At 43.3% G+C, this 18,164-nt stretch overlaps 1 protein-coding gene across 1 annotated transcript in view; it reads left to right on the forward strand.

Annotated features, from left to right (window-relative positions):
- Positions 1-1,698: 1,698 nt before the first annotated feature.
- Positions 1,699-18,164, forward strand: part of LOC119442243 (uncharacterized) — a 110,810-nt gene continuing 94,344 nt past the window's right edge. Inside the window, exon 1 of the mRNA XM_049661999.1 lies at positions 1,699-2,039. Within this exon, the coding sequence (XP_049517956.1) occupies positions 1,926-2,039 (114 nt within the window). The 5' untranslated portion in view covers positions 1,699-1,925. The remainder of the gene's footprint in view (positions 2,040-18,164) is intronic.

Consider the following 18,164-nt stretch of genomic DNA (forward strand, 5'->3'; position numbering starts at 1 on the left):
GATGCTCTCCCGTATGAATATACAAGAGGATATTAGAGATATGAGTTTCTGTGCAGTTTTAAAACGTTCCTTAAAGAGTTCAGCTTTTAATTTAAACTCTGCCACAGGTAAATCTTTCAGTTCGTGGTAGAATTCAGAATGCACGTGGGCTCAGCGAAAACGGAAAGCTGCCTGGAAGAAACTTCTCTGTAATCAATGTCCGAAAAATTGGGAGTGATTACCAATTCGTTACTGCATCTTTCAAGTGTACGATAGCTAAAGCCAAATATGAGTATGACGAGAATAAATTCACTTATCTCTCTAATTCTAAAAACAAGAAAGCCCTTTTTAGATTTTTACTGCTCACGAAAGATGATTCTGGTTCCAGCAAATATTGACTCTTTCGTCCTTTTGCCACGCGAATTGTCCGAATCATTGGAAAATATTGGAAAGGGACCTAGAAGACAGGTTTACTTCAATAGTTCCATCATACCAATTGAAATCACTACCGCTAGAAGAATTTAAGCAAGTTACGTTTCAAGAATTGGCGGCTGTTGTTCGCTCTCTGCCTTCTTCAGCGCCAGGACCAGATGGAGTTACCACAGCCGTGATAAAAATTCTGTAGGAATTGTCCCCGCATGAAATTTTGAATATGGTAAATTATTCTTTAGAAAATGCCTGGATACCCTCACAATAGAAAGTTGCTAAGGTAATTCCGATACTCAAAAAACAGGGAGGTGGATTTTTATTTAGATAATATTAGACCAATTTCTCTCACATCCAACTTGATTAAACTAATAGAAAGAATTTTGAATGGCCGAATGATGACATACATAGCTGAAAACTCAATACTTAGCCCCAGTCAAATTGGCTTTATACCAGGGTGCTCGATATGGTGTGCGCACGTACATTTAGAGAATTGAGTACAACTTGCAGGTCGTAGGAGAGAATATTCAGCATTAGTGACTTTAGATCTAGCTAAAGCTGATGATTCCGTGGAGCATGGACTTCTGATAAAGCAACTAGAGATGTACAGGTTTCCGAAATACATCATGGCGTGGATCGCAGAATTTTTAAGGGAAAGGGAATTCTACTGTTTTCAAAGCGGATGTTCATCGTCAAGGTATAGGCATAAACGCGGAGTACCACAAGGATCAGTGTTATCTCCTGTTTTATTTAATATATTTTTAAGCTCCATCGCTCCAGGACATTCATGTGTACGTTTATGCCGATGACATCGCTTTTTTTCGCGTCCAATGATATAAATTCACTGTATCAATCGTTACAAAATTACTTATGCATCCTTGAAACTTGGATTGATATTTATACATATGTCTCTGAATGTTAGTAAAAGTGCACTTCTTGTCTTTCCTTTAGATCTTCCCATTAATATTTCATTGGTGTATCGTCAAGAGTTCATTCCCCAGGTGAATTGCCTTAAATATCTGGGAATCACGTATGATGGGTCACTAAACTGGAGAAGTCACATTGAAAGAGTTGCGTCTAAGGCAACTCGTGCCGTGGGATGGCAACAATGCCAACCTCATTCTTGTACAGCCCCACACCAAACTCCGGTGATATGCTTATACAGCAATTAAGGATTATTCTGACCCACAGGGGTGGCTTTGGTGTTGTGCTACTAAGCTCGAGGGCGCTGGATCGAACCCCAGCTGCGGCAGCCGAATTTCGATAAGGGTGAAATGTGATTAAGATATGGCGGGGAACTAAAGCAGTGGAAATGTCGATAGGTATTCTTATTGAGGACTTCTTGAAGGCAGTCTCAGCGCCTCAGAGTTTGCTAAAGACTAGACGAAAAGAACTTAAGCCGTCTTTCTCCATCAGTACCCACAAGGACGAGACGAGGGACGTCATCCTAGCGACCACTGTGGACGAGCGGCTTCTTTTCCTGCTGACTCAAACAAGCGGGCACCGCGGAATTTCGAAATATGGCATCGCCACTTAAGAGCGTCATTGATCCGAAGGAGCACCTCTTTGACTTGCGGAGGAACTTTGGGGAGTACATGCTGCAACACCTGCGCCGTCATGCGAGTTCGAAATGGGTGAGGAAAAATGTGATGTTCATGAGATTCTGGAATGTGAACAGTTATTAGAATTATTTGCCATGATAACTTGTAACGCAGTGCCCGTTGAAATAAAATGTAGCCTGCATGCAACTTGCATGCAAATGATTTCTCTTGTCCTGTAAAATATAACAAATATGTGTGTGATTGACCGTAATGATATTGTCTGTATTGAACCAGGTACTAGCCCCATATGCTATTGGTTCAAGTATGTTGTATGTATTTCTTAAGTCGCACCAATAAAGGGCATTGTGATTGATTGAATGTTTGATAGATAGATAGATGGATGAGAAACTTTGAGTCAAGAAACAAATGCTAGGCTACAAAACATGATGTAAAGCGTCCAGGCGCTTTGCGCACCAACTTACCTGCATACTGGATACTATGTCATGGTGGACATAATAAGCAGTTGGCAAATATTTATTGTGTTTGTGTGCAATTGCTCTCATTTCAAAACGAGCATGAATTTCGCTAAAAAGTTTTTGTTGTAAAAACATTAGCAAAATGCTTGTCAACATTTATCACCTCTTGTATTTCGGCGGCAAGACACTTCAACTCACGCAAGTATTTACGGACTTCACCGCCTCGGACGATGAAAAGCATCTTGTGCCTTCGCGCTTTATAGGGCAAAATAGCGACAGCTTGCTCAAAGATACGATTTCAAGTCCTGTTATTGGATCAACTAAATACTCATGTTGCTTTTTAACAAGTTTAGGCGAATATAACGGCCATTTTCTATACAATATCTAGAGTGAATTTAGTAACCCTTGCAGGAGTGTGCTAATGTGCCCTGGTTGCTGTATATTTAGAAGGGAATTGAACAGCCCAAGGTACGGGAGGCTTAGTATAAACGACAGACACTGCCAACAACCAGTGTTTATTGCATGTTAGTTGCTATATATAGGAAAGAGAATCTGCGCAGAGATCAGGAAAAAACGCCGCTTCATGACCAGCCTCTGTTGTTGACAGGCTATCATGCATTCGATAACTAGCGTATTCCTCCCACAACGTAGAGATATATAGAAGGCTTGCTGATGCAAGAATAGTCGTGTTGGTATATGTGAAAAGAAATTGCTAATCTCACGAGCACGTTGCTCTTGTAGCGACATTAGAACGTGCATTTTTCGAGATTTGGTTTGCAAGCAAATTTAATATGACGTTCGGCCAAATGACTGGCAACTGAGACCTTAAAGGGACACTAATGGCAAATACTGAGTCGACATGGACTGTGTAAATACCATTCCAGAAACCTCGTAACGCTTGTTTGGCAATTCAAATCTCCCGCCACGCCAATCAGGGAGTGGTGACGTTGCATATGCTACCACCGCCCTTTGCTGCCGTTGGCGAGTAAAACAGTGCCCGACAGACGATGATATGGTGCGCCGCGGCAGATGCTTTTGGTCAAGCGGCATAGACCGTTAGAGCATCCCGCGGCATCGCTTCTCTATTCTATGATCACATGGAAGTAGAATTCTCTGCTACTTGCAGTTTGTGGAAAGTTCCCAAGCCAGCAAAACCAGCGCCATAAAATAAAGAACCCCAGCATAGCACTACGTGATAACGGAACTACTGAAACTCGAAAGTGCGGGCGGCGCAGAGTCAGCAAAAACAAAACCTTTCGACCGCCCGCGTCGTCAACGGTGCAACGTCAATGAGTTCTTTTTCTAAAAATGAAATAGAACTGGTGAAGTACCATTTTCTTTTGTCTTATAGTACAATGCAATGATGTTTTTATGAGTGGTTGACTATTAGCGACAGAATTAAATGAGTGCCTTCGTCATCGGCCAAGTAGCTGAATGTCCTGGGGGAGTCTCTAACCGTGTCCTGCATTTACCTCAATTTCTCGATTACTAAGGCTCTGTTCGCGTTAATATTGAGGCTCTGTTCTGTTGCTTAGCTTGACTTAGCTTGACTTAGTATTTGCCTTAGTGTGTCCCTTTAAGCGAGGATGCATTGCTCCTGTACACGATCATTCATACATCGACCTGTAACAGTGCCCACATGAAAAGGATATCCTATTACTACTGCACTCACGGTATTCAACAAAGCATTGCATATGTGTCTTTTTCACACTCCCGTTTCTTCGGACCTTGTTTACTCTATGGCATAGAGCTGAGAGCTTACTCCGTGAGCAAAGCAGCACTTTCACTGCTATTTTCCTTGCAATCCTTTTGTTTGTTTTTTTTTTAAATTTGTTTGATACCTCATGTACGAGGAATAACTGCCGTACTAGAATGAAGACTGTTTAGATCATTTGCATCATTTATTTCTTCATTTTGCAGTTTTAAGGTGGCTAATAGCCATTCTGCTATAGAAGTCAGCAGTGGGATCGAAAAGCCAGCTAGCTGCAGCCTTTGCACTTGGTGTAGGAAACTAGCACTTATCTGATGATGGCATGATTGGATTAAAGCTGTCCTAAGGCAGTGCCAGTGTCCGGCATCTTCACTATACGTCCCGCATTTTGCGCTGTTCGATTCCCTTATTATCCCCTACACTACACTTTCCAGAAGGCTGTTACTTGCATAGGTGCGATGCGCGATGGCATATGGAAGTGTTGCATGCAATGTTAAATTAAGTCTCGTAGTCTGCTTTCTGATTTGTCGTTCTTTTGAAGTTTTTATGACCCTTTTGCTACAATCAAGGTTTTGTAGTTTTATTTCTGTGAGCAGCTTGTGGAATACTAATTGCGTGCTTTTCTAATGTAAAAATTTAAAAACCTATAGTTCTAAAATTATGTAAAAGCTCATTGTGCATTGCGTTGTGCAATTTGGTGGTTTGGGTGGGTTTTGGCACATTGTCAGGCATTTATGTTGCCTTTTTGCCACTTCTTTCCACACAACTATAGTGTAAAAACCATTTGTATGTCTGCATGAGTGAATTAATAAACTTCTAAAATTCTAAAAAGAAGGATTAGAAGTTCACATGCAATGTAGCATGAAATGTCTGGGGAAACAACCCGCGAAAAAAGATGGCAAGGACTGAACGTCGGAAGGGCAGCCATGTCCAGTACCAGTGTGGCAAGTCCATCCGGACTACGACTGACGATGGAATTTATGAATTCTCTATAAATACCCTAGCAAAAATTCTAATACGAAAACTAATAACCTATTAGGTTATTGACACTAATACAGTCTATTGGGTCTATTAGTGTATTACTCTAATAGATATTGGTGTATTAGTCTAATAGGCCTATTATTCTAGTAGGTCTAATAGTGTATTATTCTAGTAGGTCTATTAGTGTATTGGTCTAATAGGCCTATTAGTGTTAGTCTTATAGTTCTATTGCTGTGAAAGAAAATGTTGTGATGCACCAGATAACGAAAAACAGGTAAAATTGCTAGAAGCATTTATTAGCACAGCACGTTTTTTTACAGATTCCTCTTTCGAGATCTTCGTCAGGTCAGCAATCTTGATTGAGAGCTTTTCGTTGACTTCGACCAGTTCCTTTTGAGGAAGTGGTTAAAAAAACCTGGGCGCAAAAATACACACATATAGAAATAGTTGAAAGCAGGGGTGCTAGTTCTACCACTAAACGTTTAAGCTGGCAATATTTGCTTCCAAATTAGAATAATGTGGATCGCCAATAGTTTAGGACAGTTGATATATGCTAGCTCAAAATGTTTATCATAATAAAAAATGACACTACCTGACATGACAGGACAATTATAAAGCACACAAAATCAACATAAGATGTGTGTTCCATCGAAACTGTAGGACAGATATAAGGAATTCTAGGCAGAAATTTTGCACAGTGTTGTCGGAAACGGGCATCTTATTGCTGCTACACACACAGCAATCGGCCCGACGGCACTGTACTTGTGTCCACCGTCAGGATAAAAAAAAAAAAAAAAGAACGAAAGCACTTCATACTGTTTTACAGAAGCATAAATAAGAAGTATAATTACCTCGAAATGGTAAATCGGCGCCGGGGAAAACGCTGCACATGATGCACGCTGATAGATCCACAAAGTCGCGAAGGACAGGGGTAAAACAGTTGCCTTGCGTTGTTTTTGAAGTATTAACAGCAGCCATAGATAAATCTATCCAAATATACTACTGCACAAATGAGATTGCGCAGGCGCTAACACCACGGGTTCCTTAAAAACACATTGTTCATTCACTAACACGCATGCCTCGCGTGACGCCTCGCCTTGACATGGCAGCCGCCATGGGACACGTGCTGCGCGCAACTACGGCTGACTACGCTCGCAGTTTTATGTCCTTCCCGCCTGCCGTGTTCCCTTCTCTGCGATACTGCTCTTTGATGTCAATAAATATTACGGCCTTTTACATGCGGTATCAAGTTAGCAAATTAGGTTAAAAGTTCAACATTTACTTTATGCGCACTTTAACAGAAAATACGACACTGACGAAACTTCAGCGGCAAACAAATATGGTTGCTGTTATTGCACCGTCGTCGTCGTTCGTAAGCTGACCGGGCACCGCGATTCTGTCTTGCAGATTACGGCTGGTTGTTTTTTTTTTTTTTTCCATTTTTTTTTTCATGGGAAAGTATTCACTGTGCTCTAAACACTAGCTGTTTCCTCAACGACTCATCGCGACGAGGCTCAGTGAAGCAAAATTGGCAAGACCATGTAGGCGCACGTCGCTTTTGTGTATGTCGCCAAGAGATGGCCAGTTTCACTAGCTTAGTGCACTGAAACTAATGCAAACGTGCGAACACAGTCTGCTGCACAATTGTACAGCAGAATTTTTAATTATTCAGTGATTAAATAGAAACACCTCTCCATGCAAGCAAGCGGTCTGCTAGTCTATTTTTTTCATCAACTTTCACCAGCAAACAAGAGCTGTGGAATTCAGCAATACGTGTTTATCAGACCAGCAACAATCTGTATAAGGTTACAGTGTACTAAGATTTTTCTAGTACGCTGTAATAAGGCCAATAGGACCTATTAGTCTAATAGAGATACTAGTAGACACACAACACTGTTTGTATAAGGCTAATAAGTCTAATACACAGGGCGTATTGGTCTTATAGGTAAGTAAGTACGACTAATAGAAATTTCTATTGGTCTAATACAAAACTTATACAACTAACACAAACTTCTATTAAATTTTTATTAGTTTAATGAAAAACTTATACAACTAATACAAAACTGTGTTAGACTAATACAAACTTCTATTAGAATTTTTGCTAGGGTACAGAAATGGGAGGAAGCCGCAACGAAAAACCTTTGTTATGGTCATGACACCTGCCCATTTGAAATGTCATTCCTTGCCCTCATGGTTACGCATGCAACGCACACACACGTATGCACACCGAAGGACACCGGCAGACATTTTGAGTGGGGCCACAACAGCTATGGCTCTAAAAAATAAAAAAACTACTTTATTTGCCAGGCAAAGCAAACCTTTCCAGACTTGATTAAAGATTGTATTTCTTCTAAAGGAATGAATGAAAATAATCGTTAACCCTTGCGGCGGTGCCCTATTTCAGATCAATGGCACAAGCAACCAAGCGGTGACCTACTGTGAAGTTGCTGAGCAGGTGGAGGCTGTGCGGGTGGCGCTCTGGCGACTAGGTATACAAGCGGGAGACAGGATCCTGCTTCTCAGTGGCAGACGATTACAGCTGTTGCCTGCGTTCCTGGGTGCAGCTAGCGCCAATGTGGCATCTATGTACATGAACCCAGGATACGCAGTCGGTGCGTAGGAGCCAAGGCGTCCTTTTTTGTTTTTGTTTTGTCACGTGTCCGGCTTAGATGCAAATCTACTCGAAAAAGCTATATACGCGCAATGAATGAACAGATTGGTTATAGACACTGTTACAAGGTAGAGGGCTTGAAGCAAGGAGTACCCTTCCAAAGTGTTTCTGGTCGTGAATTTTCACTCGAATCACAGTGCTATATTGATACTGTAAAATAGAATATCAGCCCTATGCATGTGCAATTATTAAAGATATTTTGGGGGGATTTTTTTTACAAAGTTTTGGGTGCAGGTTTTACACAGGTATGGCCATTACATGAAGGTATATGCGTGTTTTGCCTTTGTACTGGCTACTAAATCATTTACTGAGTTTAAATTTTGAGGGAATGGGAAGTATGTTAGTGGTAACAGGCAGGTTGACTCAACTGTGTGGATTAACTAGGGGCTAAATGCTAAATAGAGATTGCTCAACACTCTTTTTCTGCTTTTTCAGAGATGATATATATGAAACATCTAAAAAGGTTCATCCAGTGTCACTTAAAAAATATGACAGGGAAGAGGCAAGTTATGGGGATGTGGCTGGAAAGTTTCATTAGGGCTTTGGGAATAATTACTAAGTGCTCATTTTCTTCCTCTCTAGGTGTGTTATACGAACCGCGTAGTACTTTGTTTCTCCAGACGAGGAGGCGGAAAGTTTAATGTATAACATGTTGATTAGTGCTAGGTTACTAAATAATTACTAAATTCTCGTTTTCTTCCCCTTTAGACGTGTTACACGAACCGCTTATACTTTGTTTCTCCAGTCTCCTGGGAAAACTGTAGTTGTGACACAAGGGATTAAATATGCATGATGATGAGGTGGCATAATATGAGTGATGGACGATCAAAGTTCACACTGTTATCACAGCATTCATAGAAAATCGCTTATACAAGCATTTGAGGGGTTAGAAGCCTGTTTTACGAGCCACATACACAGTTTTCCCGGGGTCTTGAGAGAACTAGATGTGGCGTAGAGCTTACTTTTGGAGAGAATAGGGGGTATGTTACGTGTGACAAGTGGGATAAGCTTTAAAGTGTTGGTTAATTAGGGCCTTTGCAGTAAATTATGCATGTTAGTGCTCAAAAGCATGATGCAACGGTTATATGAAATGTTTGCCAGTCTCCTTCGAAACTGAAAGTGGCCCCGAGGGTTATTCTGTGGCCAAAGATTCAAGTTTCTACATGAACTACGGTCTTTGCCTGGTATTACTGAATACTGTTTTCAGACATTTTACAAAGCACGTGGAACGCTTCCCCGGTGTCTCCTGTTAAGTGAATGTGACACCTAGTTTAAATTGGACAGGTTATGGGTGATGCGCAGGCAAATTTTAGTGCGCTTTATTGCACTCTTTACACTCTTATAGAAGCGCTTCAGAATGCTGTAATTATGTTTTACAAAACGCAAAGATTTTGCCGCTGTCCTAGAAAAAGTATACTTGTAGCCGAGTTTAAATTTGGTGAAAATGAGGGATGTAATATTGTGGCTGATATGCGTGTGCAAAGTTTAAAGCTTGTGGGTTTACTACACGGCCTTTGCAGTGAATTACTTATGCTAGCATTGAAAATCGTTTCACAGCCGTTATATCCATTATTTCCGATTGCCCTGGGAAAGCTGATTGTGGCACCGAATTCAAATTTGGCAGAGGTAAGGGGCATATAAGGGGTCATGTGGACAAAGTTTTATGTGTGTGGGTTAATTTCAGTTTTTTGAGCTAATTACTTATGCAGTGCTCCGGAGCATACTATACAGCCAACATCTGCTAAGCGAGCCACTTTCGAAAAACTTGAGGGCGCCTAAGCTTTGCCTTTAAGAGTGAAATGCGATAGCATTCAAAGATCTCTGACTGCTTCTCACGTTTCCTAGCAACTGCAGCTTATGTAACCTGTAAGCTTATGTAGTGTTTACTGGGAAATGCTGGTGGCAAACGCTATGCATGAAGGTGAGCTTTCTAGTAGAAACTTGCGTGGGCCAATCCCAAAGGTGGCGCACAGCCATACGAAAAAAAGAACATCATGAAATTTGAGGTTTCTGTTACTGTTTCAAACTTTTAATGTTTAAGTCTGAGAAGATTTAACGTAAAAGGAATGCGCTGTCAATGTTTTGTTTCATGACATTTGTTTCTGGACTGTCATTCTCAAAATTCCAAGGAATAACTTAGTCAAGAATGTAAGACAAGGTATGAGTAACTTCAGTGATAGAATGGTGTGGTAATATAACCTGCATATACTGCATGTCATATAGCAAGGTGTGGCAAATACATATACGTAAATATATTCAGAAATTTTTTCTCAAGAACAAAGACGTCGACACCGGATTTTCTGCGGCACAAGGCCCTTAACGCTATCGCCTGAATAGTTTCAAGTACCTATTAATGTAGTAAAATTATCAATGATCGCACAATTTGCACGGACACGAGGAACTAAACCTTTCACAGTAGTGTTTTTCACCAGACTATCTCAACCCTGTCACCAACTTCCCAAAACCGATTCCTGCACTCCTGTGGTAAAAGAATGAACATATTCGCGACTAAAGACGTTACGTGCCTGTGCAGATATCCTTGCCGATGCGATGCAGCCCCTGTCCTTGGTCGCCCTCTTCTGTGAACCATGTTGGGTTCAGGAAGCTCTCAAGCTACAGTGCAAACTCCCTTCTGTTAAGGTATGGGATCCAGAACTCCATTAAGCTTTCTTGTATTAACCTGAGCACAAATATTAGATTTCTAGCAATTGGAGCACTTGCATGTGTTGGTGGGAACCTTCCAGAATACTTTCACACTCATTGATGCCCCGGAGATAAATCTCTGGGTTCTAACAAAGATATAAGAGATGATTTCACACCTAAATGTGAAGATTCGTCTCGGAACCAGTGCCCAGAACCAACACGTCACTTTAGAAAAAAAGGTTATTGTTGGAAGCACGGGCCAATTATGCACGAGTTGAAATTTCCTGGTTTCAGAGGAACGATGCAAGAACGCACATAAAATGGTAAACAATATGCATTGCTGAGCTAATATGGCCTCCTTGGCAGAAGGACATCTTCATACGTCATTCATCTACAGTGGAATCTCGTTGATACGATCTTCACAAGAAGCGGAAAATAAAATGTATCATCTGAAAATCCTATTATCTGAACATAATCGTATATAAGGAAAAGAAATGGTATATAAAAGAAAAAAAAAACGTATTATCGTGAGAAACGTATTATGCAGAACGAGATTCCACTGTATATCACATACACACGTCATGAAAGTACGTGACTGGTAAACATAAACAAATGTATAATATATGGAGGATGTACTATTTATCACGCCAGATCTTTATTATTAGAGCAATATAAATTGCAGTAATGTGTTCTCACTGGTCTTCCAACAGTAGCACAGCAAGGAAATTATGTAATACCCCTTATCGGAGGAGTATTCAGTTCCTTCTTAAATTAAGGAGTTGCATTTATCTGCACTTACAAATTGAGTAAACGTGATGTGAGTTCATTATTTTTCTTCTTGTGAATCGCTTCTTCCAGACTATCATAGTGCTGGACGAACTGGCAGACAAACCGCACGGCGCGTCGAACTGTGTAATCACGTGGAGTGAGCTACTGAAGAAAGGACACATACTGAATAACACACAGTGTCCCTCGATCGAGTACCGGAAAGAAGAAATCTGCTACATGACGCCGACAAGTGGCACAACCAGCAAGGCTAAGGTGGTCGTGCATAATCATGAATCTCTCTTGGCCACCGTCCAGGCAATCAGGTTAAACATTTGACTGCTTGTGCATGGTATACAGATCTTTCTGGAAGCTGTCGTCGTGATTCGTGCTATGTTGTTTTAACATTAGCACTGAAGGGCAGTTTCTCCAAATTGTGTGACGTCTGTATATAGTAAAAGCTCGTTAATTCGAATTTCGCGGGGACGCCCAATGAGTTCGAACTAAACCGAAATTCGAACTAACGAAATTCATTGAAAAAACAGCAGGAATTGAGACCGGGTTGTTGGAAAATCACTCAAAATATTTACTTGCGAAAATAATCCGTGATCACTGTCTGTTTCTCTTCTTTGAATGCGATCGCCATAGCCTTGTTTTCCAACGCGCGAACGTGGCAGAAAGCATCCTCTGCGTCTTCCTCGAAGCTGAAGAATAGACGCGCGACACGCATAGCCTCCATTAGTTCCAAAGCTGAGGGCCGCGTGGGTGCATCATCCTCTTTGTCATCTGCACCTACATCGACGACGGGCGCTTCTCCACCAGTCACCTGCGCGATGATATCATCGTCGGTGACTGTGCCGCAGACCGCTGCACAGCGATCTGCATCGACGTAGTCGTCGAAGGTCACGTCTTCCAGCGCATCCCGCAATCCGGCAGGAATGACCATGGCCTCGCGCTCGTCGGGCTCGCAAGCTGTGCCCTCATTGGTCACACAAAAGCCACTGTGGCGGAAGCAATTGGCAACAGTTGTTGCCGTGACCTGATCCCAGGCCCGCACCAACATATGCAAGGCCGTGAGCAGCGTCACATCGTAGCGACACGGCACCGAAGGACTTCGTAGCTCTGACGTACACGAGGCCTAGCGACTGAATGTGCGGCACACAAAGGACACGGAGAATACGCAGACACGCCCGGCACGAACCACCACACGATGCGAAGAGCGAGCGCAATGACGACAGTGACGCTGCTGCGCTCGCGCCATCTATCGTTGAGCCTTGAAAGCTTTCGGCGGCAGTATAAAATACCACCACGCAGCGGCGCGCAGTTCGAATTATCGATAGAGGAGCCGATGCGCGCGTGAACTAACGAGTTGGTTAACCCATAGACGCCTATATATTGTGGCCGGACCATGACCATCAGTTCGAATTAACCCGAAAGTTCGAATTAATGAGGTGCAAATTAACGAGCTTTCACTGTAGAGTGGGTATCGTAATTAATTTAATCGTCAGCATTGTTCCTTAGCAGAAAGAAGTGGAAGAAAAGTAAATTCTATTTGTTTCCTCAGAATTCGATCCCAGGTCCGCAATGCGTGTTGCGTCATAACGTCGCCGTGCCGTCATCGTTGACTTCCTCTTCGGGTCATCGTGGTCACGCCGTCATTGTGAAGTTGTTGTTGCACTGTCATGGTATTGGTCATCTTGTCATGCTGACGTTGTTTGTCGAAGTCAGTCCTCGACGTTTTAGTTGACTAGTGCTGTTAGGCGGGCTAGTTGGTTGCGAGATTATTCATTCATGTTAGGAGCGTGATGAAACGGGACACTAAGGGGAGTTGCAGACAGAACAAACGCTGACTTCAACTACCAATTGTAGTCGAGTACTTCTGGAGTCCCATCTCTTCTTGGGGTCCCCTTCCTTCGCACTTGTAACGTGCATGAGAAGTGTTAGGTCATGTTTGAGGCACATGGTGAGCTGCATTTACTACCCTGCATTTAGTAACCTTGGCATTTGAGGGTGATGTCATTTAAGATATCGGTGGGGTTGCAAACTCGGGTAGAAGTATTGGCATGGCTATTGGGGAAGTATAGAAGCATGATATTTTTTTTGCACGTGTCCAGCCGGAGATACCGTGAGTGCCTTGAGTGTCTTTGCTTCTTGATCCAAGCGGTTGGTTTTTGAAGAGACAGTTACCTGTCATCGGCGTATGTCTTTGTGGACACACTGGGCGATAAGGGAAGATTTGAAAAGCATATGAGTAATATTATTCCATAGTACATTCGAACCCACTTATAACCATATTCAAGTGCCACGAAAATTTCATTGTAACTGATAATTGTTGTTACCTGGTTGCATGAAAAAAAAGAAATGGCAGAGCTGTTGTGAGAAAAATATAATGGCGGGTACCAGTGCCCCTCCTCACCACCTTACTCAATCCGGCTGCTGGTTGGCTCTTTTAACTGTTTAACTTTGCTTTCTGTCGGTGTTCAAGAATGGCACTGCTGTAACAACAGCAAAGCGGGGTCACGGAAAGCAAGTGACATGCGAGCTCCGCCAACGCATCAGTTTGGTGGCCTCAAAAGGGCTTTTTAAAAATGCGAGAAGGTTGCTGCGGCAGCCTCCCAGCTTGAGATATCTAAAAGAAATGCTGGGGCGAGACTGCCACGAACATTTCGCCGTGTACTTCTCACTGGCTTGCAGGAGAAAACGTCATATCCGTCAGCTTTGCTTGCATTACACAAAGCTTGCCGACATCCTTCTCTGAGGCATCAAGGTGCTCCGCGTAGTGCAGCAGAAGGTCCCTCCCGAAGACGAAGCCCCGGAGGGACTGCATCATCTGTAGGGTCTCCTGCGAGGACAACGTTGAGGCAACCTGCCCTACCGCGTCATCGCTGTCGTCGTCACTGTGCCCGTTGCTATCCAATGCAAACATGTTCGCAACAATCGCCTCATCGGTTAGAGGCACTTCGTTTCCAAATCTATATCGGTGCGCTTCATTTTCACCGGCAACGTCATGCATTGCCGATGATCAGCGGGTGGATCAGCCATTTTTCATTTCGGCGGCGAGTCAAACGAGGTCGAGAAACCACGTGTCCAGGAACGACTTCGACGCAACCATCAAAGACGAGCACGAGCGACTTAATCCATTGGTAGAACTGCACTGAATGAAGGGCCAGGGAGCACTCTGGAAGCAGCGCCCAGTGGTATCAGCACTATCAGAACACTGTTGGCGCGATCCATTCGTGTTTCGAAGGGTGGCGCGGCGTAGAGCTATGGGCGCTGTCCATTTGTGTTCGGAGGGGTGGAAGGGCGACAGGGGAGAGGTGCAAGAAGCTGGTGATGTGGAGAAGGCTGGAAAACCGCCTGTGGTGGTGTGCAGCAGCTCGAATGTTTCTTTTGAAGGATTTCGCATTCCATTATCTTTTGGCACGGGCACCCAGTAGCAAGACTTCATCGTTATAACCGATAAAACAGCTTGGGGACATTGTAGTAAGCGGGTTTCACCATAGAAAACATACAAAAATTGACGGTGCAGCAGCTTCTCGTTGTTATAACCAATATATTGTTAAAACCGATATCCTTATAAGGTGGGTTCGACTCTATAGGACTTATTGGTGAGCCCTCAGGACCTCCAGTTTAAGGTGTGGTTTACACCGTGCTGGCGCTAGAGTGCTAAACGACAGTTTGGTGTTTTAGAGGAAAGATTTTATTTTAAGTGGAAAAGGTGTTTAGAGCACTTATGAGATCTGAAAGACAGTAATACTGTGAAATGGCAAAACGCTGTTGAAGCCACCGTTGAAATTAAGAGAGATGAGTGAAGCGTGTAGCTTCGACCCTTAATTTCACAAGGTGCTTTACGGAGTGGGTGCAAGGCGAGAGCCGTGTTCTTCCTATGTGTAAAACCAATTTTTTTAGGATGGAGAAAATTGTTCGAATGCAGCAAATAATAATACGGGAATTTAAAAGTCGTTCTAAAATGTTTCCAGAAATGAAATTGATTAGACAAGGCTGGTAGGATGAGAATAATTGTGTGGTTGTTTAGGTTTTGCTACAAAAATAATGCTGCCTTTTCGCCAACAAATAGGGAAGTGCATTACTTTTAAAGGAATTAAATATGAAAAAGAAAAGTGTCGGATGGTTATAAAATACAATTTTCAACATGGGAAGAAGGAGCCCGTCCCGGCCCTGAGCTGAACAGATGTTACGCAAGCTTTTTTTATTTCTCCAATGGTGAAAGGCACATGATTAGTCGGATTGTGTTAAGCCAGCCATTGCCAGACCCAAGTGTAATCATCGTCAGTGGTTCTACAGAAATATGTGTGGCTACAACTTACCGGAGGGTCCAAACCACCATCTGGAAGTGGTATGGTGGAAGCTGTTGTGTGGCGTGCTGTTTTCCAAATGAGATTTGCAATGGAAGACTGAATATATTTCATTGTCTTAATGTTCAAAGCCGCTTGGAAGCCGATGTTTTAGCAAGATCCATGTGCAATTTATTAGTGAAAAATGTCATGGTATTGAGACTAGGGAAAGTCCCAGAGTTAGGCTTCTGTTTTTCGTAAATGCCTGCGCACTGACCTGATACGTTTAAACTAAATCGCCAAATTTAGCCACCAAGAATTGCTCCTGCCTGGTTGCGAAACAACTGGGTGTAAATTAGTTTTACGCAAGCCTTTGACATTAATATAGAATTTATTAATGAAGAACTCTAGATCTTTCGAATGAAGGGGAGTTTGTTGAGCCCAATGGAAGCAATTAGAATCTTAGAGTGATTCCGGAATATTTTGTTCCAAATTTTGTAGACATTTTAGTTGAGGCTTGTTTTGACAGAAAAGAGAAAGTTGAATGTTTTGTTGATGTCAAATTTTCGAAATCGCTAATGAACCAGTCGTATCCATACGAGGTGGGAGCAAGAGATGATAGATGTGCGGTCCATCCAGCTGTGAGCAATGTGTGATTGAAATTTCAGTGGGATCGCGGGTTATCTTGCGTACTACAAGATCAATTAAAGAAGGCGAATTGTGATTACCATGCACTACCCATATCTCCATGAACCAGGCCTAAAATTTAGGGTCTCGTATTGGAGTCGTTGGCAATTATTACAAATGAGTACATGATGTGAGTGATGCATAAGTGAGTGATGAATTGTTCGAGTGGAACATGAGGAGGTGCATAAACTGGGATGAAGACAAATGTAAAAGTGGAAGTCACGCTTTTCACCGCTACCAGCAATTCTGAGGTGTGAAATATATGTCTTGTCCATTAACGGGTGCTCTCAGTTCTAGACAGTACGGGCCGACAATGCATACAATTGAGTCAGCCAATATATGAGATCACTGTGGCGAGCAACGTGACTGTTACAGAGATAACACTCCGCCCGCTCCAGTGAACTAATGCAAGAAACATGGTCCACTTTTGTCAGCGCAGTCGTAGAATTTCAGAAAAAATGACCTGGGTTTCGGGTTCGGTTCCAAGATGGCAGAAAAAATATCAGTTTGGTTAACTTGTTTGGTTGAAAATAATGGTTCAGTTCTGATTTTTGATTCAGTTCCAGTTCTGTTTGACACCCTGCTCCTCACCGCGCCAGTGTTGTGACCGCAAGTGCTTGCAGTGATCGAGTGAACTCTGTTCATGTGTGTCTTCCGGTTCGTGGCACCATTCGCATGTTGAGGTGGTCAGTGAATGTTTATTGCAGTATATATACGTGCCCGTAAAACTACAAGCGCTACTTCGTGGAACAGTCAAATATTTTGCTATCGCTGTCAATGCTTTGCCTTCCAGTCAAAACTGCAACTCTATTTTTTCTCCTTTTTTTGTGATCTGTTTCAGCCACCCTGCTCACATGAGCCTGAGCACAGATGATGTGGCGCTGTGCACCACCTCTTTGGGCCACGTCTACGCGCTGTTCGCTGTCGTCTGCAAGGCCATCGTCCAGGGAGCCTCGGCTGCCTTTGTTGAGACCGCTGACGATGTGCTCGAGGCGCTCCATGCACACAAGGTATATACAGTGCAGTGCACTTATAACAATATCGAGAAAAACGAGAAATCCGATCGTTATAGCCGATTATCGCTATATCTGGACTGTGAAAAAAAAATGCCGAATATACCTTTGCAGTCCCGAAACCGAAACTGACACTTGCGATAAAAAATCGACGTCGTAGAAAGTAGGCCGGGAAAAATGAAACTTTTATCTATACCTCTAAATAGCGTCTCAATCGTTAGGCACGCTGAAATAAAAATCTGCACTTGCTTTCGCGGAAGTTTCGGATTCACAACCGCCGTGTACATCGCGTCCATCTGCTGCACGAACACTGGCAGCTATAATTTAGCGTGCATGAATTCAATGAGCGACTCGATCGACGATGTTGCACTTTGGTTGAACCTCGGGGTCGGTGTCAAAGGCGGGCCATTCTCAATCTCGTCACTGCTGCTGCTGTCATCGCCTCCGTCGCACAACGCCGCCGTCTGTCGCGACAACGATCGCCCCGTCGGAGTTCTCTTCGCAGAACGAGGCAGCACTATTTTCACTCAGAAGCTCCTCCATCGAAGCACCACCTCTTTCATCGTCAGTAGCGACGTGCTCCCAGAGTTCGGACACCAGCTTGTTGGTTTCGCCCATGGGGTTTTTGTCGTGGCACACGAAGCCCGCCTTTTCCGTTGATCGGCATGGACACTGCTTCTAGCCTTCATGATCGCCACGTGGCGCTCCCGGTTTTCATAATCGTCAATATCATCCACTGCACGAGCTTGCAAAATTTGCAGCTTCGTCTCGAGAGACGCAGCTTTGCGCTTTGACGGCGCACCTCCCGCTGCTTCCGCGGTGCATAGGCCGCGCAGGCGCCGCTTGCTTATCGCTTTCTCTCCCCTCTTGCAAAATTAGTTTCGTCGGCGCACCTGCCGCTGCTTCCGTTGAGAGAGAGCTCGGCAGGGAGCGCAGGCGCCCCTCGCCAGAGGAGGCGTTGCCTTCGCTTATCGCC

Source organism: Dermacentor silvarum, chromosome 2 (genome assembly GCF_013339745.2).
Source record: "Dermacentor silvarum isolate Dsil-2018 chromosome 2, BIME_Dsil_1.4, whole genome shotgun sequence".
Lineage (NCBI taxonomy): Eukaryota > Metazoa > Arthropoda > Arachnida > Ixodida > Ixodidae > Dermacentor > Dermacentor silvarum.